The following is a 27104-nucleotide window of genomic DNA, read 5'->3' as shown; positions in this document are numbered from 1 at the left end:
ATGGGGTCTCACCATGTTGGCTAAGGTGGTCTTGTACTTCTTGCCTCAAGTGATCCACTCATCTTGGCCTCCCAAAGTGCTGGGGTTACAATTGTGAGCCACTGTGCCTGGCCCAGGCTCCTTTTCCCTACACTGCCCTTGTATTCTCTCCAGGGACTTATCTAGAACCACACACATTGACCTATTGCCATAACTTTGTCAGCACGTTGTCTCAGAAAAAAAAAAAAAAATCCTCATCCTAAAGTGTGCTTCAAAGGCTATCGAGATTGTTTAATAATATGGCTATTCTTATTTTATAGATGGCCAAGCTAAAGCACATCACTTTCTTTTCCTTCAGTGCCAGCATGAGCAGGGCAGGGGGACCAACCTCAGACTTAAGAAAGACATGTGGCTGATTTTTAGGGTTGTTTTTAGAAACATTAGATTTCTGCTCTGATAATGAAATATACTCTTGAAGGACTCTGACAATGCTGGAAGCTCTTTTAAGAAAAACGTCATTCTTTTCTGAAAATATTTTTTCTTCTCTTTCTCATGCTACATTACAGCTGATGAAGTTAAAAAGCCTGGGCATGAGAAAAGGGGAACTCTGGTTATGACTGTCCTGGAAAGAGAGATAGAGAGTGCAGTAGGCTCAAGTATGTTTGCGTATGTGCAGTCAGTCTTTGTGTCTTTCTCATTCGAGGAAATTCCATAGCAATTAAAGTGAAAATAATAATCTTTCATTTGTGGAAGAGCATCCATAGAAAGCAACATATATCTTGCTCTGGAACCCAAAAGAATGGGTTATATTTTTCATTTTCCCATTTTTGTTGCACAGGGACGAGTTTCCTGATGCTTCCTTGCCATCGGTCCTGGCCTCTGTGTGTAGTGTTCTTCCCAAACCAAAAATTAAAAATAGGAAAATCAGAATCTCTACCAAGCACTTTGTCTAGAAGGCTTGTCTGCAGTAGGTTTCTTCAGTGCCTATGCCTCCTGCTGGATTGTGTTTGATTAATCCATTTCTTTCAACTTGTACAAGGTCCCCATTGTTAGAGCCACAAGTCATTTGGCCACTGAGGGTAAAAGATGGTTAGGAGTGGGATTTGTTCCACTTCTTTGCAGCGATTAAACAGTCTGTTTGAACTGGGGAAAGTATTTGACCTTTGGTCTGTCCTGAAAGGAAGTCATCAGGCCATTTATACATTAAAAGGCTCTCATAAGATATGTACTCCAAGTTCGTAATTTTGGAACTTCTCTCCTGTGGTACACACCCTTGTATGTATGCACACCTGGCTCTCACTGAGTCACTTATGGGAAACTGAAGCAAGATGTTTTGTTTATGGGGGAAAAAAGACCTCATAAAAGAGTCAAAGTAAATGAGACTTAGAGAAATTTAGAAGTATGACTACGCATCACTGGCCTTTGCTTAGTTTTTATTCATCAGCCATGGAGAAGAAAGGCATGGCTCTTTCCTGCCTCCCGCACCCACCCGACTTCTAAAGCTCAACTTCGATGATGCATTATAAAGTGGTGCACAGGATTGGTTTTTAATGAGATTTTTGCCATTGGAGCAAAGCAAGACTGTTTCCCTGCCAGCTGCTTTATTCAAATCATGAGGCATTTTGTTGTTTCCTCCTGTACTTGTGGTACATGGGCCCTCCATTTTCTAGCCCAGTTCTTGTGAGATACCTCTACACAATCATTTGTATGTGTGGGGGAACTGGTGATATTGCCTTTCTTTCACCCCCAACTACTAACTGTCCATGCCATTAAAGATATATGGGCAGGGGATTCCAACAATTTCTACACTTGCTCTTCTTTCTCTTTACCATTAATCCTGATGATTGTAGGAAATCAGTACACCATATTTATTATGCAAATCTAAGAAAAACAAGATCTATAAACTGTTTGAAAAGATGCCCACATTGTATTTTTTTGTTGTTTTTTTAGATAGGATCTTGCCCGGGTTAGAGTGCAGTGGCCTGATCAAGGCCCACTGCAGCCTCGACCTCCTGGGCTTAAGCAATCCACACACCTCAGCCCCTCTAGTAGCTAGGATTACAGGAATTTGCCACTATGCTTGGCTAATTTTTTTTTTTTTTTAAGGAGATGGGGGTCTCACTGTGTTGCCCAGGCTGGTTTCAAACTCCTGGCCTCAAGCAATCTTCCTGCTTTGGCCTCCCCAAAGTGCTGGGATTATAGGCATGAGCCACTGCACCCAGCTACATATTTTTTAAAAAAGGATCAGATGAGTAGGACTTGCTCAACTGCTGTCACTGTCAGAAGTATCTCAAGGTGAAACTTGCAAACATATCAGTAAGGAGAAGGATGAGATTTCTTTTTTAATAGTCTTCTTTGTCAGGAATGTTTTGCAGACATTGTTTTGTGTTTTTTTTACAATGAGAAAAATATGACCAAAAACTGAATATTAAAGGAAGCACAGTGTGATTCCTGGAGCTAAGTAGTTTCTGTAAAATGTGGCTAATAACATATTGGCCTGTTGTGCCCAAGGCCCGTGTGTGGATTCTACCTTCTCAAAGAATGCAGTGAAAGAATCCCAGCTTAGAAGTGAGGACATCCAGAATTCTTTCCTGGCTGTGCTGTGAAATTCGTTTGTCACTTAATGTCCTCATCTGCTAAATGAGAGTGTTGAATTGATTCCTAAACGTTCTGGTATCCTCCCCTCTTCAGATGATTTCTTCAACTTATTTTCTTGCTAGAACTGGGAGGGGTTCAACTTCGCTTTTGTCACGCATTCTTACTCATCAGGAAAGCCCCGCTGTAAACACAGTGCTGAGGGATCAGTTATGTCAGTCTTGTTTTCTTCTCCCAGAGACCAGCCCTGCCTGGGCTTCCCCTAGAACTTTATGTCGTAGCATAAAGCTCTGGTCCCTGAGGTTGGGAGTATGCTCTGATGTCAAGTATTTTGTCATTCTCTTTCTGTCTCTTGATGACTAGAAAGTGTTTTACGGTAAAGAGTTACGCAAGAAGCCTTTATTTAGCTCCTTCTCTCATTCCTGTCAACAGCTATATTTAACCCTTACTGTTCTTACTGCTTCTTCCTCATTTCCCTCACTCTTTAGCTGAGAATGTCACCTCCACCTTTATAGAGAAGACAGAAACTTAAGCATGAACTCATCATCTTCCTTCACCTTCCCTTTCCCCAGTTACTTGCATCCCCATTCTTTGCCATCCTCTTGTCTGTAGCTGTCCTTGAAGTGGTGTCCACTGTTCCCCTGGATGAGGTTCATTCTTACATTCTATTCCATAACCTAGTTGTGTTATTAACTTCCCATAATATATCCTGTTATTAAAAATCCTACACTACCAATTTTTGAGTTCCTATTAGGTGTCACAATCAGTTAATCCCACTTATGGCATACAGCAGTCATTCCAGTTTATAGATGAGGAAACTTAGGCCCTTACTATGTTTCTGACACTGCTTATTATCATAGCTGTAGAAGACATCTTCTGTCTACCTTATCCTTCCCTTTTACAAAAAGTGAGAAAACTGAGGCCCAAAGAGATTGTTGTCACCACCTGTGTAGAGTGAGGATTTTTATTTTTGTGCTACTGTTTAGCATGATCTCATGAAATATAATAGAAAATAAGGGAAAACTTACCTGTTTATTAAGCAGCCTTGCTTGACTGGGATATAAACATCGATTGGTTTTCCTCCTTTTTTATGCCACCATCAGCACTCAGGGGCACTGTTGATATTAGAACAGTAGGAGGATCTTAATGATATTGCTCCAAATTCATAAGTTTTCACTTCTCTTTTTTTGAGACAAGATCTCACTCTGTTGCCCGTGCTGGAGTACCGTGGCACCACAGCTCACTACAGCCTCGCGACCTCCCAGGCTCAGGTGATCTTGCCACCTCAGGCCCCCAAGTACTGGGACTACAAGCGTGTGACGCCACTCCCAGCTAATTTTTCGTATGTTTTTGTAGAGACGGGGTTTCACTATGTTGCCTGGGCTGGTCCTGAACGTCTAAACTCAAAGGCTGCAACCACCTTGGCCCCCTGTAGTGCTGGGATTACATGTGTGAGCCTCACTTACTTCTGGTTATTAAGACAGAATTGTTCCACTTCTTAGTCTGATGTTTCTGTCCGAATTTTTTCTCATGACTGCCTATTCACGCTGCTGTTTGATTCTTGGGATATATTTTAAATGATGGGTAGATTCACTTCCCCTAAACCATCCTCCTTATGAGCAGCCGTTATTCTGCTCTGCCAGTAAATTAATTGACTCATGATTCTGCATGTTGGGGCTTGTTGTGGATACAGACCATATTCTGAAACGTCCTCAGAGGTCGATGATTGTGTTTGCTTATGCTGGGGGATGGGTGTTTGCCCTCAGCTTGTTTGCAACACCACATTTCCTCAAAGGAAACGTATTAACCAACGGCTATCTTCAAGCCAATGTAAGAGTCTTGATTCAAGAAACAACCTACCAGTCAATCTATGTCTAGGCTTTTCTCCCTCTCTTTGAAAGTGCCAGTGTTCTCTCTTTAACTGTCTTGAACTCATTTTTCTTGCTGGAACACATCATTTTGTCTCCTTTACTTTTCCATAGGCAGGTTTTTTTTTTAATTTGTCGGCTAACTTCTTTTCACATATCCCTGCTTGACAACCTTAAGCAATTCGTTGGATACCCTTGACTTGAGGCCCATCAATATGTCATACTTTGGGATTGGCAGAAGAAATGTTCAGAAGCATATTTTCCATAAATGATAGTGACAAATGCCAAGCACTTGCTTCATGTAGTCTCATTCGGTTCTCACGGGGACTTTATAGGTCAGTGGGATTGCACCCGTTTAAGGAAACTGATACAACTGAGGTGCAGAGAGACGAGAGTGACTTTCCCAGAGGCACACAGCTAGTGAGTGGTAAAGCCAGTGGATAAGTCAGTCCCTGAAATCCATGTTTTCCAGTAGGATCCCAAGCTAATTGGGAGATAAAAATTAGTCCCCTTGCCTAGCTAGAGGGGTTTACTGGTTAAAGCAAGAGTAAGAAGCAGACCTTACCTTTTAGTTTTGTAAATTAGGAGTGTATCATGGGTCTCACTGAAACTAAAAAAATTGTCAGCAGGGCTGCATTCCTTTCTGGAGGCTTAGGGGAGAATCCCTTTCCCTGACCTTTGCCACTCACATTCCTTAGCTTATGGCCCTCATCCATCTTCAGAGCCATCAATGGCAGTGGAGTCCTCACCTGTCATCATGCTGACATTGACTCTTCTGCCTCCATCTTCCACATGTGAGGACTCATGTGAAGACATGCCACACACCTAGTTAATCCAGAATAACCTTTCTATTTTAAAGTCAGCTTGTTAGCAACCTTAATTCCATTTGCTCTCTTAGTTCCCCTTTGCCATCTAAAGTAATATACTCATAAGTTCTAAAGGTTAGCATGTGGACATCTTTGGAGGGGCCATTATTTGAAATCTAAAATGGAGATGTTATTGCATCATCATCTATTGGGAGGTAGCCACTGGAAGTTTTTGCAGCCTTGTTTTTATATTTAAGCAAGGGTGTAAATGTGTGTCTTAGTCTGTTCAGGTTGATATAATGGAATACCATAGACTGGGTAGCTTCTAAAAAACAGAAATTTCTCACAGTCCTGGAGGCTGGGAAGTTGCCAGCAGATTTGGTGTCTGGTGAGGACTCTCTTTCTCACAGATGGCACCTTCTCATTGTGTCCTTACATGGTGGTAGAAGGACGACCTAGCTCTCTGGGATCTCTTTTATAAGATAAGGGGTCTGATCCCAATCATGAGAGAGCTGCCTAATCACCTCCAAAAGGCTCCATCTCCTAATACCATCACATCTTGGAAGTTTGGATTTCAGCATAGGAATTTTGGGAGGACACAAAACTTCAGACTGTAGCAATAGGGATGTTGCTAATACCTCATGAAGAAAGAACTTGAAGAAGCTCAGTAATTTGCCCAAGACCACACAAAAATTCATTTGAATCCAGGGACAAAACTATGTTTCCTGTGTTTTCTCCGTGTCACTCAGAAAATTCAGCATGAGGGAGAAATATGATTCTTAATATAGAAGAGCTGTTTTGGCTGGAACTTGAAAGTGAACAGGCAGGCTTAATTGGGCAACAGTCCCCATTTTGTGGGGTGTGACTGGCAGACTTATTCCAGGCTTCTTGCTAAGTTGTAAAACTTCTGATTTCTCTGATAGAGACCTTCAGAAGGAGGACTGGTGCTATTAAAGTTATACACATTTCATTCTAGAATTTCTTTTGAGGGCATCATCCACTCCCCTCAGCTGTGATTGTAAACCCCATTGCTCTTGGTCAGAATTTCATTCAGCATTAACAATGACACATCCTGTTATGCTGTGCAGGTGTGTTGCTGTTTATAGGAATTTAAGTTTAGATCATTAAACGTTTCAATACTGGATGTATTGACAATTAAGTTGATGACGCAGAAAACTGCAAATAGGTGGGCAAACTATAAGAGGTATTCCTCATTTGCACATTCCCTTCTAGTGTCTTGATAGTATAGCCCAAAAATGGTTTTAAGGCCTTGCTTCTTCCCCAGAGCTAAACTCTTTGCTTGCACCTTACAAAGTTGAGTGTTGTGAGGCCCCATCTGGTGCTGACTCCAATTCTGTCTCTAGCCCAGACCCACACTTGTGAGCTGCTATGAGTTATCTGGACATCTTGGTTGACTTAATCTTCCTAACATCCTTGTAAATAGGTGGATGAATACTATGTTTTACAATTGGAAAATGAAGACTCAAAAAGATATGGCAATTTGGTTTAAGTCCACATAGCTAGTAGTTAGGGAGCTTTGTTGAGAAAGAAAAATGCATGAGAGGAAATTAAGACTGTAGTTAATAATTATCAGGTGCATGTTAACGTTGCATGAAGTTTAACATAAATACATGTTATTCTTAATGTTAAAAAGTTCAAAACAAAGGCGGGGGTTCCAAGGCAAGTGGGTGGGGATAGACAAGAGATGGGCAGAGGTAGATGAGATGTGAGTGTTATGGTGTGGAAGTCAGTTGGAGTATAGCCACTGGAGGCTTTTGTGGCCCTGTTTTCATATCATAGTTATAAGTGGGGATGTTGCTAATGCTTGACTCATCAAAGGCTGAAACAAAGCCAGAGCTGAAGTTGAGTACGTGGCACTGTTTTATTGGTTAATCTTTCAAAAAGAGAAAAGCCTCTGTTTATACAGGCTGAAACAGTCATTTGACCTGTTCTTCAACTCCATCTGGAATTGCTTTGGGGTTAACTTAGCATTTCCCCTACAGCACATATGACAGAGGGTTGGGAGGAGCTCGGATGGGGTTTTCATTCCTCCAGAGCACTGAAGCCTTATTTCTGAGTGAGGTGGCCTTGGTGCCAGCTAATGCCACTGTTTAGTGTGTGATGGACTAGAAGTAACAGGTTAATTTTGGCCAGTAGACATGCCAGCTGTGTAAACGGAACCAGCAAAACTATTTCTCAGTGCTGCCTCCCACCCCTGGAAGAGGACATCATGTTATCTACCTGCCCCTGTTGGCTTCCCTTGACCCATCTTTCCCATGCTGTCCGCTCCTCCCTGTGTTACTCATCAGTTCAAATTTAGAATAATTGAATGCACAGAGAAAGTGGCTTGTTCTGAAAACTTCTGACAAGAAATTTCCAGGTGACTTGGTGCTAGATTAATTTTAGCCTCTCATGGATTCACAACTGTTTTGTTATAGGACTTGAACTAAGACACTTTAGAATTAATTACGGCTGGGAAAAAGAACAATCTAAATGAGGCAGCAAACAGATTCCTAAATATGGAGCAAGACAAGTGGCTGTTTATTTCAGTGGGTCACTGGCATGAAACAGTGTAGTTGGCGTTACAGGCAGGAATTACTCTTAGAGACATGGGAATTAAATGCAAGGTAAGTATTTGTTTGGACCCTGAAACTAACAAAGCAACTGTTTAAAAACAAATTTTCTTAAGACATTGGGGAAATTTGCATCTGCTCTGAGTCAAAGCCTGAGATTTGTGTCTGTGAAAAAGCTAATAGAGGAAGCAAGTTGGACAAAATTTAAGAAATTGTTGAATCTGGCTGATGTGTATATGGTGTTAACTATATGATTTTCCACATCTGTGATGATGAAACATTTTCGTATTGACTTCTTAAGTGTTTTACCTGGCCTTTCTGAGCCCACAGTTGAGTTGCACCTGCAATCCAAAGTGGTTTCCCCATCACGGCTGCCAGACCACAGACACTTTAATTCTTGCTGTGTGGTGTGTTGCTGCCAGCCCAGAGCCAAAAAAGCTGAATACCACCCTGAAGCTTTTGTAAACAATTGTCTTCAGCTTATCCAGAGGAATTGAGTCTAGAGTAAAGACCAAAATATTGACCTAGATAAAGTTGACTCACCAGCCCTTGGAGGATGGAAAGATGGCCTTAAAGTAAAACAAACAAAAACCTTTTTTGCTTTATTTTGTAGGACCACTATGAGACCTCAGTCCTTCTATGATGGAAGTCATTCTTGTGCCAGAGGAGTGTGCCATATTCCAATGGCTGAGCCGTTTTGCCCCAAAACGAGAGAGGTGTGTAGTCTTTCTGCAAGGTGTACCAGAATAAATCATATGGGCTTGGGGTGTTATCTGGCATCTGGTTAATTGGCAGAGCAGGTGGCCCCATACCCTCACTCAAGTTTGCTTTATATTATGCAAAGTTTTATGAAAAGTTATTTCCTGTTGCTCATAATGCCTCTGTTACTCTCATTTTAAGCTAAACCACTCAAAGTTGCAACCTACCTTTTTAATAAGTTTTGATTTTGCTATCTGGATAAGTTTTAAATGATTTAACATAGAATATCACATTACTCAAGAGTATGCAGTCTGGAGCCAGATTACTTGGGATCAAATCTCTGCTCTTCAACAAAGTAGCTGTGTCCAAGAGGACAAATTATTTGACATCTGTGGGTTTCAGTTATCTTCTAAAATGAAGATAATTATAGCATGTACCTTATAAGACTGTGTGAGGGATGAGAGAGTTAATACTTAATGAAGTCTCTGAACCATGCCTGTCAGTTGTGGAACATCCAATGGCTGGTAACTGCTTTTATGAATTAAATTACTGTTATTGATCTTCTAAAAATGGTCAGATTGGCAGCTGTTGCCTTTGACCTGAGTTTGGTCATTACTGCCCAGCCTTCTGTCTACCATTATAGCCAAATCAGAACTATGGGGACAGCCCCACAAGGGCCAGTGGTGGTATAAGGTGTGGAATCATAGTTTTAGTTCCCAAGGAACAAAAATGGCTACCATGACTAAGAAGTCCGTGGCTTGGTCCACATGTGCTACTTCTCTTATAATCCCAGGTTTGAAAGTCAGGTACAACTCAAAAGATCAGAAGTATTGTTAGAGATTAACTGCTTCAAAAAATCTCCCTTATAAGTTAACTTAGAGAATATAAATACCTAAATATGTTAGTCATTCAGATAATGTTAACACCTGCATATAGAGAGGAGATGATTTCTTTTAGCATTTATGTTTTATCCTACATAATCACAGAAAACCCATTTCCTTATAATTAACAGCAAGGGCACCTAAACTGAGGACACAGGGATGGGAGAAATATTTCTAGTCTCAAACAAGAATTTGGAATATAAAACTGAGTACTGAGTGAAGCCATTTCAGAGTTACCACTGCTCATGGATTTTCTCTGACTTCTAGGAAAGTATGTTTTTTACTTGTTTTTTTTTAAAAAGAAAAGTGGCAGGCAAAGTTTGTATATGTATATATAGCATGTTTCTGGATAGTTATCCACAGAATGTATCAGAATGCTGCTAGTCTTCCTCTGAAGCACAGATCAGTCCACATAATAAATTTGCTATCCTGGGGGAAATGGAGTATGGATAAAATTCTTGTCCACTTCAAAATGGGGGCAGCTTGGGAAGAAAAAGTCTAAGGAGACAGTATGCATGCTGGTATGAATCTGAGTCAGTTCTCAGGCAAAATACAGTGATTTGGGGAACTAGGAGTAGAGGTAGGTGGGGGAAGCACAATGGAACTATAGAGAGCACATGTAAATGTGAGTCTGTGGTGATAATTTCCAGTAATCCAAGTTAGCCTCCCTTGAAGCCAAATTAATTCAGCTAAAGAACCCTACATAAAGACTGAGAGAATACTGGGGAAGACAGTTTAAGAAAATGGCAAAATAAGCATTCAGAAAGAAATTTTTAAGTATTGTCCAAAAACATGAAGAGTAAATAGTGCTGCCAGTTGGTAATTTTCACTTTTAACATCCACATGATCTTTCATGTACTGATGGAATAGGACTGTCATGATGAATTGTCAAGTGGCAAGTAAGATACTCAGTGGTTGTACCATATTCTACCATTTATGTTAAAGTATGTATATATACAAAGAAGTAAGTATGTAAATATTTATATGCAAATAAAATATTTTTGGAAAGTTAACCAAAAAAGCTGGTAACAGGAAATGGGGAAGATGGCAGATAAGAGACAGGGCTGGCCACCACGGTGGCTCACGCCTGTGATCCCAGCACTTTGGGAGGCCAAGGCAGGCAGATCACGAAGTCAGGAAATCAAGAACTTCCTGGCTAACATGGTGAAACCCTGTCTCTACTAAAAATACGAAAAATTAGCCAGGCATGGTGGCAGGCGCCTATAGTCCCAGGTACTTGGGAGGCTGAGGCAGGAGAATCACTTGAACCCGGGAGGCAGAGGTTGCGGTGAGCCAAGATCATGCCACTGCACTCCAGCCTGGGTGACAGAAACTCCAACTCCATTTCAAAAAAAAAGAAAAGACAGGGCTAACATGCAGTTCCACATGGATGGACAGAATGGCATATAGAGAGACACTATGATCTTCTGTTCCAAGAACCAGGAACTTACCAGGAAAACCAAAAGAATTCAAAGATCCTTTGAAAGAAGTGGCACACCACTGCAAATTCTGCAAAACAGGCAAAAAAACTGAGTTCCCAAAGTGTGAGTCGGGGAGAACCTACCTCTGAATACACATCCCCACTGGGGAAATCTAAAAATCCAGATCATGGAAGAAGAATTTAACCTTACCTAAAGATGAAACGGATTTAGGGGGTTATGTGAAATGTGAAAGTAGAAGTAGCAGCGGGAAGTGCTTTGGATGTACTCCTAGTCTCCAGCTTGAGTCCAGGGAAGCCAACCCTGACTATATCTCACAATGGCCCTCAGGAAAGGCAGCCAGTGGAGTTGGAGAGTGGTGGCAGGGCAAAGGAAGCTCCCAAATGAAATCAGTAGTGGTTTCAGCTGGGCACAAATTTTCTTGGGCAGAGTCCAGGGGACTAGTGGGAGCCGTGGCAGATACAAGTGAGTACGGGAGCTGCTGCCAATGGAGTGGGCAGACAGGAAGGGGTGAGGTCCAAAGGCCATGCTTGCTTTCCCAGTGGGGTAACTCACATCCTGGGGCAAGGTCTAAGCAGGGCACTGCAGGAGTGAAACTAGCCTCACCAATTGCATAGTAGCTGGATGAGGCCTCTTGCTGCTGGCTATCCCCCATTACCCTGGTGAAGTTTATGATACAGCAGAGGCAGTCAAGATCCCCTCTGGAACATAAACCCAGTGGCCTGACAAACCATCCCCAACCCTTAATTTCCCACAGTGGCTACAGCAAGCCCTGACCAAGAAGAGTCTGAGCCCAGAACCACCTAACCCTACCCCCACCTGATAATATTTCCCTACCCACCCTGGAAGCCAAACACAAAACATAGAAACTCTTTGGAGCTTTATTGCCCTGCCTATTGCCTGAGAAACCAAAATAGTTACCTTGGGCATCTTAGGGCAAGCTTAGAGCCCACTGCAACTACTGCAGCTGGTGCCCTCTTGAAAACACCACCTCCTGGCTGTCTGTCAACTCAGGCCATTACAGCAACTCGTGAAAGAATAACCCTGATCCCAGGACAGAAAAGACAACACCTAATTTCACTGCCTGCAACATCCTAGCTAACCAGAGATCCTGAATGTGTCCACATGACAACTTCACTGCTAGCATAAGCAGCATTCAAGAGAGCCAGCACACTAAATATACCTACAACCAATGAGTCTTGCAGTTTACTTCACTTCCCTGCCACCTCTACCAGAACAGGTGCTGGTAGCCACAGCTTGGAGACCTGAAGATAGATCACATCACAGTACTCATTGCAGACATCCCCCAGCACCAGTCCAGAGCCTGGTAGCCTCAATGGGTGGCTAAACCCAGAAGAGCAGTAACAGTCACTGCAGTCCAGCTCTCAGGAAGCCCCATCCCTAGGGGAAAGGGGAGAGCCCACATCAAGGGATCACCCCATGGGACAAGAAAATCTGAACAGCAGGCCTTGAGTTTCAGCCTCTCCACTGAAATAGTCTACCAAAATGACAAGGAACCAGAAAAGCAATTCTGGTAATATGACAAAATGGGATTCTGTAACATCCTCAAAAGATCACACCAGCTCCCAAGCAAGGGATCCAAACCAAGAAGAAATCTCTGAATTGCCAGATAAGGAATTCAGAAGGTTGGTTATTAAGCTACTCAAGGAAATAGCAGAGAAAGGTGAAAACCAGCATAAAGAAATTTTAAAAAACAATACAGGATATGGATGAAAACTTCTCCAGAGAAATATAAAGAAAAAATAAATCACAGCTTCAGGAAATGAAAGACACACTTAGAGAAATACAAAATGCAGTGGAAAGCTTCAACAACAGACTAGAACAAGTAGAAGAAAGAACTTCAGAGCTTGAAGACAAGGCTCTTGAATTAACTGAATCAGACAAAGAAAAAGAATTTTAAAATGAATAAAGCCTTCAAGAAATTTGGGTTTATGTTAAACGGCAAAACCTAAGAATAATTGATACTCCTGCAGAAGAAGAGAAATCTAAAAGTTTGGAAAACTTATTTGAGGAAAACTTTGTTGGCCTTGCTAAAGATCTTGACATCCAAATACAAGAAGATCAAAGAACACCTGAGAAATTTATTGCAAAAAGATAATCAGCTAGGCACATATTTATCAGGCTATCTAAAGTCAAGATGAAAGAATTTTAAGAGCTGTGAGACAAGAACATCAGATAACCTATAAAGGAAAACATATCAGGTTAATAGCAGATTTCTCACAGAAATCTTAGAAGCCAGAAGCCAGAAGGGATTGGAGTCCCATTTTTAACCTCTTGAAACAAAATTATTCTCAGCCAAGAATTTTGTATCCAGTAAAGCTAAGCTTCATAAGCTTCATAATTGAAGGAGAGATAGTCTTTTTCAGACAAAAAAAATGCTGAGAGAATTCGCCACTATTGAGCCAGCACTACAGGAAATGCTTAAGGGAGTTCTAAATCTTGAAACAAAACCTCAGAATACACCAAAATAGAACCTCATTGAATCATAAATCTCACAAGACCTATAAAACAATAATACAATGGCAAAAGAACAACATCTTTGGGCAAAAACTAGCATGATGGATAGAACAGTACCTCACATCCCAATACTGATGTCGAATGTAAATGACCTAAATGCTCCACTTACAAAAAGGTACGCAATGGCAGAATGGATAAAAATCTACCAACTAAGTATCTGCATTCTTCAAGAGAGTCACCTAGCACATGTGAACTCACATAAACTTAAGGTAAAAGGATGGTAAAAGATATTCCATGCAAATGGAAACCAAAAGCAAGAAGGAATAGCTATTTTTATATTTAAAAAAAAACAGACTTTAAAGCAACAACAGTTAAAGAGGGACATTATATAATGATAAAAGGAGTAGTCCATCAGGAAAGTATCACAGTTCTAAATATATATGCACTTAACACTTGAGCTCCCAAATATATCAGACAATTACTGATAGATCTAAGAAATGAGATAGATGGCAACACAATAATAGTGGGGGACTTAAGTACCCTACTGACGGCACTAGACAGGTCATCAAGACAGAAAGTCAACAAAGAAATAATGGATTTAAACTATAACCTAGAACAAATGGACTTGATAGATATGTATAGAACATTCTACCCAACAACTGCAGAATATACATTCTTTTCATCAGCACATGGAACATTCTTCAATATAGAACATATGCCACAAAAGAAGTCTCAACAAATTTAAGAAAATCAAAATTATTTCAAGTAATCTCTCAGATCACAGTGAAATAATATTGGAAATTAACTCCACTCAAGAGGAATCCTCAAAACTATACAAATACATGGAAATTAAATAATCTGCTCCTGAATGATCATTAGGTCAACAATAAAGTCAAGATGGAAATTAAAATATTCTTTGAGCTGAATGATTATAGTGACACAACTTATCAAAACCTCTGGGATACAGAAAAAGTGGTGCTAATGGGAAAGTTCATAGCATTAAATTCCTACATCAAAAAGTCTGAAGGAGGACAAATCAGCAATCTAAGGTCACATCTCAAGGAACTAGAAAAACAAGAACAAACCAAACCCAAACCTGGCAGAATAAAAGAAACAGCAGAGATCAGAGCAGAACTAAATGAAATTGAAACAAAAAAATACAAAAGATAAATGAAACATAAATATTTGAAAATTTAAAATTGATAGACCATTAGTGAAATTAACCAAGAAGAGACAAGATCCAAATAAGCTCAATGAGAAATGAAACAGGAGATATTACAGCCAATACCACAGAATATAAAAGACTATTTAAGGCTGCTATGAACACCTTTATGCACACAAACTAGAAAATCTAGAAGAGATGAGTAAATTCTTGGAAATATACAACCCTCCCCAATTAAATCAGGAAGAACAGAAACTCTGAACAGACTAATAACAAGTAGCAAAATTTAAACAGTAATTTTAAAAAATTGCCAGCAAAGAAAGCATCTAAGACCAGAGGGATTCACTGCTGAATTCTATCAGACATTCAAAGAAGAACTGGTACCAATCTTACTGAAACTATTCCAAAAGACAGAGAAAGCAGGAATCCTTTCTAATTCATTCCATGAAGCCAGTATCCCCCTAACTACAAAATCAGAAAAGAACATAACAAAAAGACAACTACAGACCAATATCGCTGATGTACATTGATGCAGAAATCCTCAACAAATTACTAGCTAGCCAAATCCAACAGCATATGAAAAAGATAATACACCATGAGCAAGTGGGTTTCATACCAGCGATGAAAGGATGGTTTAACATAGGCAGGTCAATAAATGTGATACATCACATAAACAGAATTTAAAACAAAAATCATATGGTCATCTCAATAGATGCAGAAAAAGCATTTGACACAATCCTGCATCTAGTTATAATTAAAACCCTCAGCAAAATTGGCATAGAAGGGACATACCTCAAGGTAATAAAAGCCATCTATGGGCCGGGCACAGTGGCTCACGCCTGTAGTCCCAGCACTTTGGGAGACCGAGGCAGGCGGATCACGAGGTCAGGAGATCAAGACCATCCTGGCTAACACGGTGAAACCCTGTCTCTACTGAAAATACAAAAAATTAGCCGGGTGTGGTGGCGGGCACCTGTAGTCCTAGCTACTTGGGAGGTTGAGGCAGGAGAATGGCGTGAACCCAGGAGGCAGAGCTTGCAGTGAGCCAAGATCATGTCATGCACTCCAGCCTGGGCGACAGAGTGAGACTCTGTCTCAAAAAAAAAAAAAAAAAAAAAAAAAGCCATCTATGACAACCCACAGCCAATGTTATATGGAACAGGGAAAAGTTGAAAGCATTCCCTCTGAGGACTGAAACAAGACAAGATTCACACTTTCACTACTTCTCTTCAGCATAGTACGGGAAGTCCTAGCCAGAGCAATCAGACAAGAGAAAGAAATAAAGGGTAAAAAATCGGTAAAGAGGAAGTCAAACTGCTGCTATTCACCAATGATACGGTCATATACCTGGAAAACCCTAAAGACTCATCCAAAAGGCTCCTAGATAAATGAATTCAGCAAAGTTTCAAGATACAAAACCAATATACTCAAATCAATAGCACTTTTATACACCAACAGCAACCAAGCTGAGAATCAAATCAAGAACTCAACCTGTTCTATAACAGTTGCAGGAAAAAAAAAGTAAAATGCCTAGCCAACAACATGAAAGATCTCTACAAGGAAAACTACAGAACACTGCTGAAAGAAATTATAGATAATACAAAAAAATGGAAACATCCCATGCTCATGGATGGGTAGAATTAATATTGTAAGAATGACCATACTGCCAAAAGCAATCCACAAATTCGATGCAATTTCCTTCAGAGTAGTACCATCGTTCTTCACAGAAATATTAAAAAAAAAAAAAATCCTAAAATTTATATGAGACCAAAAAAGAGCCCACATAGCCAAAGCAAGACTAAGCAAAAAGAACAATCTGGAGGTATCACATTACCTGACAACAAACTATGCTACAAGGCTATAGTTACCAAAACAGCATGGTACTGGTATAAAAGTAGGCATATAGACCAGTGGAAGAGAATAGTGTACCCAAAAATAAGGCCAAATATTTACAGCCAACTGATCTTTGAAAAAGCAAAACAAAAACATACACTGGGGAAAGGGCACCCTGTTTAACAAAGGATGCAGGATAATTGGCAAGCCAGATGTAGAAGAATGAAACTGGATCTTCATCTCTCATCTTATATAAAAATCAATTCAAGATGGATCAAAAACTTAAATCTAAGATCTGAAACCATAAAAGTGCTAGAAGATAACATTGGAAAAACCTATCTAGGCCTTGGCTTAGGCAAGGAGTTCATGATCAACAACCCAAAAGCAAATGCAACAAAAACTAAGACAAATAGATGCAATTTAATTAATCTAAAATGCTTCAGCACAACAACAAAAAATAATAATCAGCAGAATAAACTGACCACCCACAGAAAGGAAGAAAATATTCACAAACTATGCATTCAACAGAGGACCGGTATCCAGAATCTACAGGGAACTGAAACAAATCAGCAAGGAAAAAAAAAAAAAAAAACACCATTAAAAAGTGGGCTGAGTACATGAATAGGCAATTTTCAAAACACATGGTCAATAAACATATGAAAAAATGCTCAAAATCACTAATCCAGGAAATGCAGTTTAAAACCACAATGCGATACCACCTTACTCCTGCAAGAATGGCCATAATTTGAAAATCAAAAAATAATAGATGTTGGTGTAGATGTGGTGTAAAGGGAACACTTTTACACTGCTGGTATGAATGTAAACTAGTACACTGGAAAACCATATAGAGATTCCTTACAAAACTGAAAGTAGAACTACCATGTGGATCCAGCAATCCCACTCCTGTGCGTCTACCCAGAGGAAAATAAGTCATTATATTAAAAAGACACTTGCACACAGATGTTTGTAGCAGCACAGCTTGCAATTGTAAAAACTATGGAACCAACCTAAATGCCCATTGACCAATGAGTGAATGAAGAAAATGTGGTATATATACAGCACGGGTGTGATGATTAATACTGAGTGTCAACTTGATTGGATTGAAGGATACAGAGTATTGATCCTGGTTGTGCCTGTGAAGGTGTTGCCAAAGGAGAGTAACATTTGAGTCAGTGGGCTGGGAAAGGCAGACCCACCCTTAATGTGGGTGGGCACAGACAAATCAGCTGCCAGCATGGCTAGAATATAAGCAGGCAGAAAAATGTGAAAAAAGAGACTGGCCCAGCCTCCCAGCCTATATCTTTCTCCTGTGCTGGATACTTCCTGTGCTCAAACATCAGACTCCAAGTTCTTCATTTTTGGAACTTGGACTGGCTCTCCTTGCTCCTCAGCCTGCAGATGGCCTATTGTGGGACCTTGTGATAATGTGAGTTAATACTTAATAAACTCCCCTTTCTCTATCTGCCCCATTAGTTCTGTCCCTCTAGAGAATCCTGACCTATACAGATTTTAGTACCAGGACTGGTTATAGAGGAACAGAATATTAATGATGGAGTTCTTTTGTTGGTATGGGGGTTTCTGGAGTTGGCTGCTTAATATGATTAGACCCAAAGATGCTAAGGACTCTACTTATAATATGGAGAACACCAATAGTCCTTGGCATGAACTGTTTAGAGAGTTATGCAAAATAAATACATTTGAGACTCCTGATTCATCACTCGTGAGAGGCAAGGACTCTACATAATACCTTTGACCATGTGTGGAATCACCCTTAGTGACTCTGTACATAATAACTTTGACCATGTGTGGAGAACCAGGGAACATAATGAAGCTGGTTGGTTCTCCTAAGTTCAGTGGACAAAGTGATGAAAGAAAATAATGAACTCAGGGATTCTGTCTCTCAGCTCCAGAAGCAGATACTGAACCTCAAATCTGGTAAGATTGCTGTGATTGAGAGTCCTATCTCCTGTAGAGAAAGAGCTGAAATTGTGGAAAAACAGACATAAGCTCTTATCATGTGCATGGCCGACCTGCAGTGAAAGGTAGATGCACAGCCTCACCAGGTGTCTACTGTTAAACTGACAGCATTGATTGAAAATGAAAGGACCCTGCAACTTGGAACTGGGATGTGTGGTAGGACCCTGATGAAGCTGGGGACCCTAAGTTTGAAAAAACTGATGTACCTTATTTTCCAGAAGAAGCAGCTTTCCCATCCCCAGAAGTGGCAACATTCCCTCCCTGACCTATGCTGCCATCAGCCTTTTCACCTTTGTCTGAGGAGATAAACCCTGTGCGGCCTGAGGCAAGAATGATGGCCTCCCCTGAGGCAGTTGCCAGGCAAGATAATGTTGATTCTTCTCAGGAGCCACCCCTAAAACCACCATTTGCTTCTAGATCTATAACTGGACTGAAGTCTCAGCAGGCCCCTAGTGGTGAGGTTGAGATTGTGACCCATGAGGTGGTGCGCTACATTCAAAAAGAACCGCTTGAGTTTTCTGATTTATATAAACAGAAATCTGGAGAACAGGCATGGGAATGGATACTAATGGTGTGGGATAATGGTCGAAGGAAAAATGGAGTTGGATCAGGCTGAATTTATTGATTTGGGCCCACTAAGTAGGGACTCTGCATTTAATGTTGCAGCTCTGGGAGTTAAAAAAGGTTCTAATTGTTTACTTGCTTGGTTAGCTGAAATGTGGATTAAAAGGTGGCCCACTGTGAACAAGCTGGAAATGCCTGATCTCCCTTGGTTTAATTTAGAGGAGGGGATCCAAAGGCTTATGGAAATTCAGATGGTGGAGTGGATTAGTCACTTTAGACCTATTCATCCCTGGTGGTCCAGAAAATATGCCCTTGACCAATGCCTTGCAGAAAGATTTGTGAGGGCAGCACTGGGATCTTTGAAGAGCCCTATAATTGCTCTTCTCTGTATGTCAGATCTAACTGTGGGAACCACAGTCACTCAACTATAAAACTTAAATACAGTGGGAATAATTGGATTCCAAGGTGGCAGGGGCCATGGCAGCACTCAACCGTCAAAGGCAAAGTGGGCATAGCTACCATAATGGGCGGCAGAGGCAATACGGCAATCAGAATAGTCTGACTCATGTAAAGCTCTGGCATTGGCTAATTAATTACAGCATTCCTAGAAGTAAAATTGATAGGAGGCCTACTGAGTCCTACTTAATTTATATAAGCAGAAACTTCTAGGTCAAATGGACAAAAGACTAATTTGAATTATAAAAACAGAATCACAGCTCCTCAACCAATTTCCAGACTTGAGCTAGTTTACAGACCCAGAACCCCTTGAATGAAGGGGAGGCTGGGTCCCCTTGAGGAAGAACCCCACTATATTACCAGCAATTTATGCTGTGAATCTTTCTCCCATCCTTCCCCAAGGAGACCTCCGACCTTTTACTAGGGTAACTGTGCATTGGGGAAAGGGAAATAATCAGACATTTCAGGGACTACTGGACACTGGCTGTGAGCTGACGTTGATTCCAGGGAACCCAAAACGTAATGTGGTCCTCCAGTTAAAGTAGGGGCTTATGGAAGTCAGGTAATTAATGGAGTTTTAGCTCAGGTCTGACTTGCAGTGGGTATTATGGGTGCCCAGACTCATCCTGTGGTCATTTCCCCAGTGCCAGAATGCATAACTGGCATAGACATCCTTAGCAGGTGGCAGAACCCCCACATTGGCTCCCTGACTGGTAAGGTAATGGCTATTATGGTGGGAAAGGCCAAATGGCAGCCCTTCGAGCTGCCTCTACCTAGAAAAATAGTAAAACAAAAACAATAGCACATCCCTGGAGGGATTGCAGAGATTAGTACCACCATTAAGGACTTGAAAAACTCAGGGGTGGTGATTCCTACCACATCCCCATTTAGCTCTCCCATTTGGCCGATACAGAAGACAGATGGGTCTTGGGGAGAGTGACAGTGGATTATAATAAGCTTAACCAAGTGATGACTCCAGTTGCAGCTGTTGTACCAGATGTGGTTTCATTACTTGAGCAAATTAACACTTCTGGTACCTGGTATGTAGCCTTTGATTTGGAAATGCCTTTTCCTCCATTCCTGTCCATAAGGCCCACCAGAAGCAATTTGCCTTCATCTGGCAAGGCCAGCAGTATACCTTTACTGTCCTACCTCAGGGGTATATCAACTCTCCAGTTTTGTGTCATCATCTTATTCAGAGAGATCTTGATCGCTTTTTGCTTCCACAGGATATCACAATGGTCCATTACATTGATGACAGTATGCTGATTGGATCCAGTGAGAAAGAAGTAGCAAACACACTGGACTTACTGGTGAGGCCTTTACATGCCAGAGGACAGGAAATAAATCTGACTAAAATTCAGAGACTTTCTACCTCAGTAAAATTTCTAGGGGGTCCAGTGGTGTGGGGCCTGTCGAGATACTCCTTCTAAGGTGAAGGATAAGTTGCTACATTTGTCCCCTCCTACAACCAAGAAAGAGGCACAAGAAAGAGGCCTAGTGAGCCTATTTGGATTTTAGAGGCAACACATTCCTCATTTGAGTGTGTTACTCTGGCCCATCTATCGAGTGACCCAAAAGGCTGCCAATTTTGAGTGGGTCCAGAACAGGAGAAGGCTCTGCAACAGTTCCAGGCTGCTGTGCAAACTGTTGTGCCATTTGGGCCGTATGACCCCGCAAATCCAATGGTGCTTGAGGTGTCAGTGGCAGATAGGGATGCTGTTTGGAGCCTTTGGCAGACCCCCATAGGTGAATTACAGTGAGGCCCTCTAGGATTTTGGAGCAAGGTCCTGCCGTCTTCTGCAGATAACTACTCTCCTTTTGAGAGACTGCCCTTGGCCTGTTACTGGACTTTGGTGGAAAGTGAACATTTGACTATGGGTCATCAAGTCACCATGCCACCTGAACTGCCTATCATGAACTGGGGGCTTTCTCACTCATCTAGCCATAAAGTGGGTTGTGCACAGCAGCATTCAGTTATCAAATGAAAATGGTATATATATATATATATATGACTAGGCTCAAGCAGGTCCTGAAGGCATGTTGCTGTGCCCATGCATAGCCTCCATCCTTGCCACCTGGATACTTTGGGCTCCTCCTACCTTTAAGTCAACAGGCTAAGAAGGGAATTACAGTGCTGGCTGGAGTGATTGACCCGGACTATCAAGATGAAATCAGTCTACTAATCCCCAATGGAGGTAAAGAAGAGTATGCATGGAATACAGGAGATCCATTAGGGTGTCTCTTAGTATTACCCTGCCCTGTAATTAAGGTCATTGGGAAACTACAACAGCGCAATCCAGGCAGGACTACAAATGACCCAGTTTCTTCAGGAATGAAGATTTCAGTCACTCCACCAGGAAAAAAACCACAACCTACTGAGGTGCTTGCTGAAGGCAAAGGGAATACAGAATGGGTAGTAGAAGAAGGTAGTCATCGATACCAGCTGCAACCCTGTGACCAGCTACGGAAATGAGGACTGTAATTGTCATGAGTATTTCCTCCTCCTCTTGTTAAACACACGCTTGTGCATGTATACAATTGTACTAAGAAAATATCTTCATTTTATTTTCTTTCTCCTTTATCATATGACATAAGATTTATTGACTTCACATCAACATTTAAATATTGCTAACTTTATGTAGTAGTATTTGGATTGGTGTCTGGTGCATTTCTAGTTGCACAAAGGATAGTTGTATTATGTTAGGTGTAATTATGACCTTATTGTCTTTATTTGAAGATTATTATCTCAGGAGATGTATATGGATTCATGTAGACTTGTGATGGTTAATACCGAGTGTCAACTTGATTGGATTGAAGGATACAAAGTATTGATCCTGGATGTGTCTGTGAGGGTGTTGCCAAAGGAGAGTAACATTTGAGTCAGTGGGCTGGGAAGGGCAGACCCACCGTTAATCTGGTGGGCACAATCTAATCAGCTGCCAGCATGGCTAGAATATAAGCAGGCAGAAGAATGTTAAAAGAGAGACTAGCCTAGTCCCCAGTCTACATCTTTCTCCCATGCTTTATGCTTCCTGCCCTCCAACATCAAACTCCAAGTTCTTCGTTTTGGAACTTGGACTGGCTCTCCTTGCTCCTCAGCCTGCAAATGGCCCATTGTGGGACCTTGTGATCACATGAGTTAATACTTAATAAACTCCCTTTTATTAGTTATGTCCCTCTAGAGAACTCTAATACAATGGAATACCACTTAGCCATAAAAAAGGAACAAAATTATGGCATTTGCAGCAACCTGGATGGAGTTGGAGACCATTATTCTCAGTGAAGTAACTCGGGAATGGAAAACCAAATATCATTATGTTCTCATTTGTAAGTGGGAGCTAAGCTATGGGGATGCAAAGGCATAAGAATGATATAATGGGGCCGGGTGCGAATGGGGCCGGACGCGGTGGCTCATGCCTGTAATCCCACCACTTTGGGAGGCCGAGGTGGGTGGCTCAGGAGGTCAGGAATTCAAGACCAGCCTGGCCAAGATGGTGAAAGGGGTCTCTACTAAAATACAAAAAAATAAAATAAAATTAGCTGCCCGTGGTGGCGGGCACCTGTAATCCCAGCTAATCAGGAGGCTGAGGCAGAGAACTGCTTGAACCTGAGAGGTGGAGGTTGCAGTGAGCCAAGATCGCGCTAATGCACTCCAGCGTGGGCAACAGAGTGAAACTCCGTCTCAAAAAAAAAAAAAAAATGATATAATGGACTTTGGGGCCTCGTGGGGAAGTGGGAGAGGAGGATCAGTGATAAAAGACTACACATTGGGTACAATGTACATTTCTTGGGTGACAGGTGCATCAAAATCCCAGAAGTCACTACTAAAGAACTTATACATATCACAATAAACCACCTGCTCCCCAAAAACTATCGAAATGAAAAAAAAGCCTGGTAATAGTGGTTTCCCTTGGGAAAGGACAGTGGTTTTACTTGTACTATTTAAGTTTTGTACCATGTACAAATATGTGTTCCAAAAGCAGTGTTACTTCTATTCATTTTAGGAGTTAATATGAAAGTCCTGACATTAAATCTATTTAGGCTGGTGATCTAATACTGCTAGTTCCTTGGTGAGGGTTGTGGTAGCTTCACTACCACATCCGTCTTTTTAGTAGTTCACAGTGATTACACGAAGTAAGAAAATGAAATCATCTTAACCTCAGACCTGGACCTTGACCCTGTATTTGATATTTTTTGCTACCTTAAGATAGTGTTAGCTGTTCTTAAAGGAGTGCAAAATGCTCATTCAGGTGGCTGACACATATTAATAGCCTCCATTTCTTCCTCCTCCTCACAAGCATGGTACCTATCTCCCAAAGTGCCAGAGTGACGATGAGGACTTGTCAAGAGCCATTCATCTCTAGAAGCACTCTGAACTTTAGCCAAGGCATACAACTCAGTTATTCGGGATCTTTAAAGACATTATTGAACCAGCAGGAGTGGGCTTGGTATGTCTTAATTTTGGGGGGAAAAGGGGGTGGGGTAGAGATTTAGACTTTTGCATTTGTAACATACACTTTTTAGGGAAAAGTGTTAATTAAGCATAATTGTATTTTCAGCATTTATAAGATAAACATGATGTAGCATCAACTGTTCATTGTCCATAGCTTGCTAAATTTTGAGTTGCCAAGACTCTTGTTAAAATTCTGTTTCCCACTGCAGTGGCATAGTGTAAGTTATTTTTTAAGGAAATAAGTTAATTTGTTTATGTGATGAGCACACGTGCAGGTGAGACTTTGCCCAGATTGGAGACTTTGACTTTGAGTCACTCCACTTTATTTATAGAGTATCCCAGGAAGGTTAGCCAAATATGTGTAGAAGCTGCCAGTATTAATAATTGTTAGAAGACCAGCTTAGTGCATACAGCGTACCTGGCATGCTTCTCTGCTTGTGTATACCTTAGTTCATTTCATCTTCCTCATACATTTGAGTTATGTGATATCATTATTCTCAGTTTACACTTGAGAAAACTAAGGCATACAGAGATGATTTTTCAACAGTGCTTCAGTAAGTTAACAGTTAAGTTGAAAAGACTTTTTTTTAATTTAAAGGGAATATTGAAGCATAAGCTAAGAAAAAATGAAGGTAATTAATAACTTGAAGATTAGATGTGAAGTATTAAATAAAACACTGGAGAAAATCATCAAACTTTTCAATGATGTTTCTAAAAACCCATGCCTAACCTTGCTGCTAAAGGAATTCCAAGATGTTTATCCCTGGATAGAAAAACAGTCAGCACAAGTCTGTGGAAAGGCAGTAGGCAAAAGAGAAATCACTTTCTAACCAGAAAAAGCTTTTACAGAAGTCTTCAGATTCTGTGTTTTTAAAAGTAATGAGAATTAACTTTTCAGGAACCTGGAAGTAGAACTCAACACACCTGTTTGAGAAGATGAGCAATGAGAGGCATCTTAGCTTAGCCTGCAAGGTTGAAAGTTAAGACTCAAGTCTGTATTCTCAAACCAGCTTAGTCTCTTAAAGTTGTTAAGAAGCAGATGAGATTAAAGCATATAAACAAATGTCTGGTGAGTAGAAAGAGCTGGGTGCTCACTTGTGTAGCTATTAGTTTCCATATGCAAAGGGTGGGGAAACAAGAGGATTATGTAAATGAGAAAGGGTCCAGGAAACACCCTTCTGTGGTCCTCTATGTTGTTTCTGAGAGCCTGGCAGATAGTAGGCATTTATTATGGTGACAAATCGTCTTTAAGAAATCAACTTGTTAAACACTGGGGGGAAATGCAGCCTTAAGTTGTGCATGTGCTTGTATGTTTTGAAGTTTCTGGTTTTTCTTTTCTAGGTTCTTATAGAGACTGCTAAGAAGCTAGGACTCCGGTGCCACTCCAAGGGGACAATGGTCACAATCGAGGGACCTCGTTTTAGCTCCCGGGCAGAAAGCTTCATGTTCCGCACCTGGGGGGCGGATGTAATCAACATGACCACAGTTCCAGAGGTGGTTCTTGCTAAGGAGGCTGGAATCTGTTACGCAAGTATCGCCATGGCGACAGATTATGACTGCTGGAAGGAGCATGAGGAAGCAGTAGGTGGAATTCTCTTCTGAGCACATATAGCATGGGTTTCTGGGTGCCAATAAGAGGATGTCTTAACTGTTTGTTTCTATTACATTAGTTTCAGAAAGTGCCTTTCTACAAGGTTTTAAGTTGTCAACATTTTCTATAGTTCCTATTGGAAGGTAAGAACAAAGATCATAGAAAAGAAAGAGACACTTTTACCCAAGGATTAACAGTGAATAGTACATTGTAGGCATGTAGATGTGTTGAGAATCATGCTATGACCTGGTCCTTATTTTAAGGATAAAGGTGTATTTTGATTGCCAATTTCTTCTGCTGTGCTACTTTTTGTTTTCAAGAAGGAAAAAATCTGTAACTTAACCCTTTCCTCATGAGAGGGCTGTATGTTCACATCCATCTATTTAACCTACCGTGGCTGGATACTATGTTCAGCATAGAAATGTGACAGCAAATAGACAAGTCCTTAAGGAGACAACATTCTGTTAATGGAGATAGAAGTTAAGCAAACCAATATAAGAAAGCTAATGGTTATAAAGAAATAGAATGGCGAGGTACAAGGGCACAGTAGGTCAACTGAATAGAGTTGACCAGACTAAATATTTGAAGTATGAGAAGCCTTCCTGTTTTAAGTGTGATGGGCAAGAAGGGCATGATTGAGTAGAGTGGAAAGGAGGGAGACCGGGGAGAAGGGAGAGAGAGGAGGGATGCAATACAGCCAGGCCAGGCCTTATAGACCATGGTAAGGGTTTCAGATGGAAGTTCAGTGAGGGGTTCAGGCAGAGAAGGCAGCAGGATCCAGCTGGAATTTGAGGACACTGAAACAATGTCAGCTTCCAAAACAAAACAAAACTTTAAACATCTGTGTAAGTACAGGGTGGAATATAATGAATTCCAGGTACCCATCACTTAGGTTCCACAATTAGCCATGGCCAATCTTGTGTCATAGGTATGTCCCTACCTAATTCCCTCTCCCCTGCCCTCATTGTGAAGTAAATATTTTCCTAAAAGGTCTTTTTAAAATTAAGTTATAACCATGCCATCATTGTACAAAAATAGTGATATTAATTTCTTAATATAATCAACTATTCAGACTATTCCTTTTTCCTTCAGTCTCATAATTTTTAACAATTTGATCAAATCAGAATCCCTTACAATCCATACATTGTATTTTAATGATATACCTCTTGTCTCTTTTAATCTGATTTTCACCTCTTTCTCTTTTTATTCCTTGTATTACTTGAAGAAACTAGATCATTTGTCCTGTCATTTATCTCATTTTAAGATAAAGAAAGGGACAAAACTGCAGTCACTTTTGAAGTAGGGAAAAAATTTAGGGGTGACCTTTCTGAGCAGATTTAGGGTAAGTGACGTCTCCAGAGAGGACTAATATTGTACCACTGTTTTAGAGAGTTGTTTGTTTTACTATCTAATTTCACGTAAAATGGGGTTAGATCTTTTTGCCATCTGTCCATCCATGTGTACAGTATTTTGGGTCGTAGATGAACACAGGTTCTTTGTTTTTCATGAATTCCTTATGATGACTCCTCAGTGTAATAGACTGTTTTCTTAGTACTAGGATGCCTTTTATGTAAGAGATTTGCAAATTCTTACATTAAGTCACAACATAGTATCTTATTTGGCAGCTTTGGTAACCTAAGGAACAACTCAGCCTCCTAATGTCAAGAAGCTGCTTCCAATTAATAGGAAACTCCAGCCCCTGCCACACCCTGAGAGCGGCTTGCTTCCTGCCTGTGGCTTTCTGCTC

The 27104-nt window shown here is 40.9% G+C and overlaps 1 protein-coding gene across 6 annotated transcripts in view; it reads left to right on the top strand.

Moving 5' to 3' along the window:
- MTAP (methylthioadenosine phosphorylase) overlaps window positions 1-27104 on the top strand; it is a 119106-nt gene that overhangs the window by 21527 nt on the left and 70475 nt on the right. For all 6 annotated transcript variants that reach the window (XM_011972327.1, XM_011972323.1, XM_011972326.1 and 3 more), the window contains exons 5-6: window positions 8435-8537; window positions 25108-25347. In XM_011972327.1, the coding sequence (XP_011827717.1) occupies window positions 8435-8537; window positions 25108-25347 (343 nt within the window). The remainder of the gene's footprint in view (window positions 1-8434; window positions 8538-25107; window positions 25348-27104) is intronic.

This window comes from Mandrillus leucophaeus, unplaced genomic scaffold (genome assembly GCF_000951045.1).
Source record: "Mandrillus leucophaeus isolate KB7577 unplaced genomic scaffold, Mleu.le_1.0 Scaffold1287, whole genome shotgun sequence".
In the NCBI taxonomy this organism is placed as follows: Eukaryota; Metazoa; Chordata; class Mammalia; order Primates; family Cercopithecidae; genus Mandrillus; species Mandrillus leucophaeus.
Note: the sequence above shows the minus strand (reverse complement) of the source record. Positions and strands in the feature narration are given on the sequence as shown.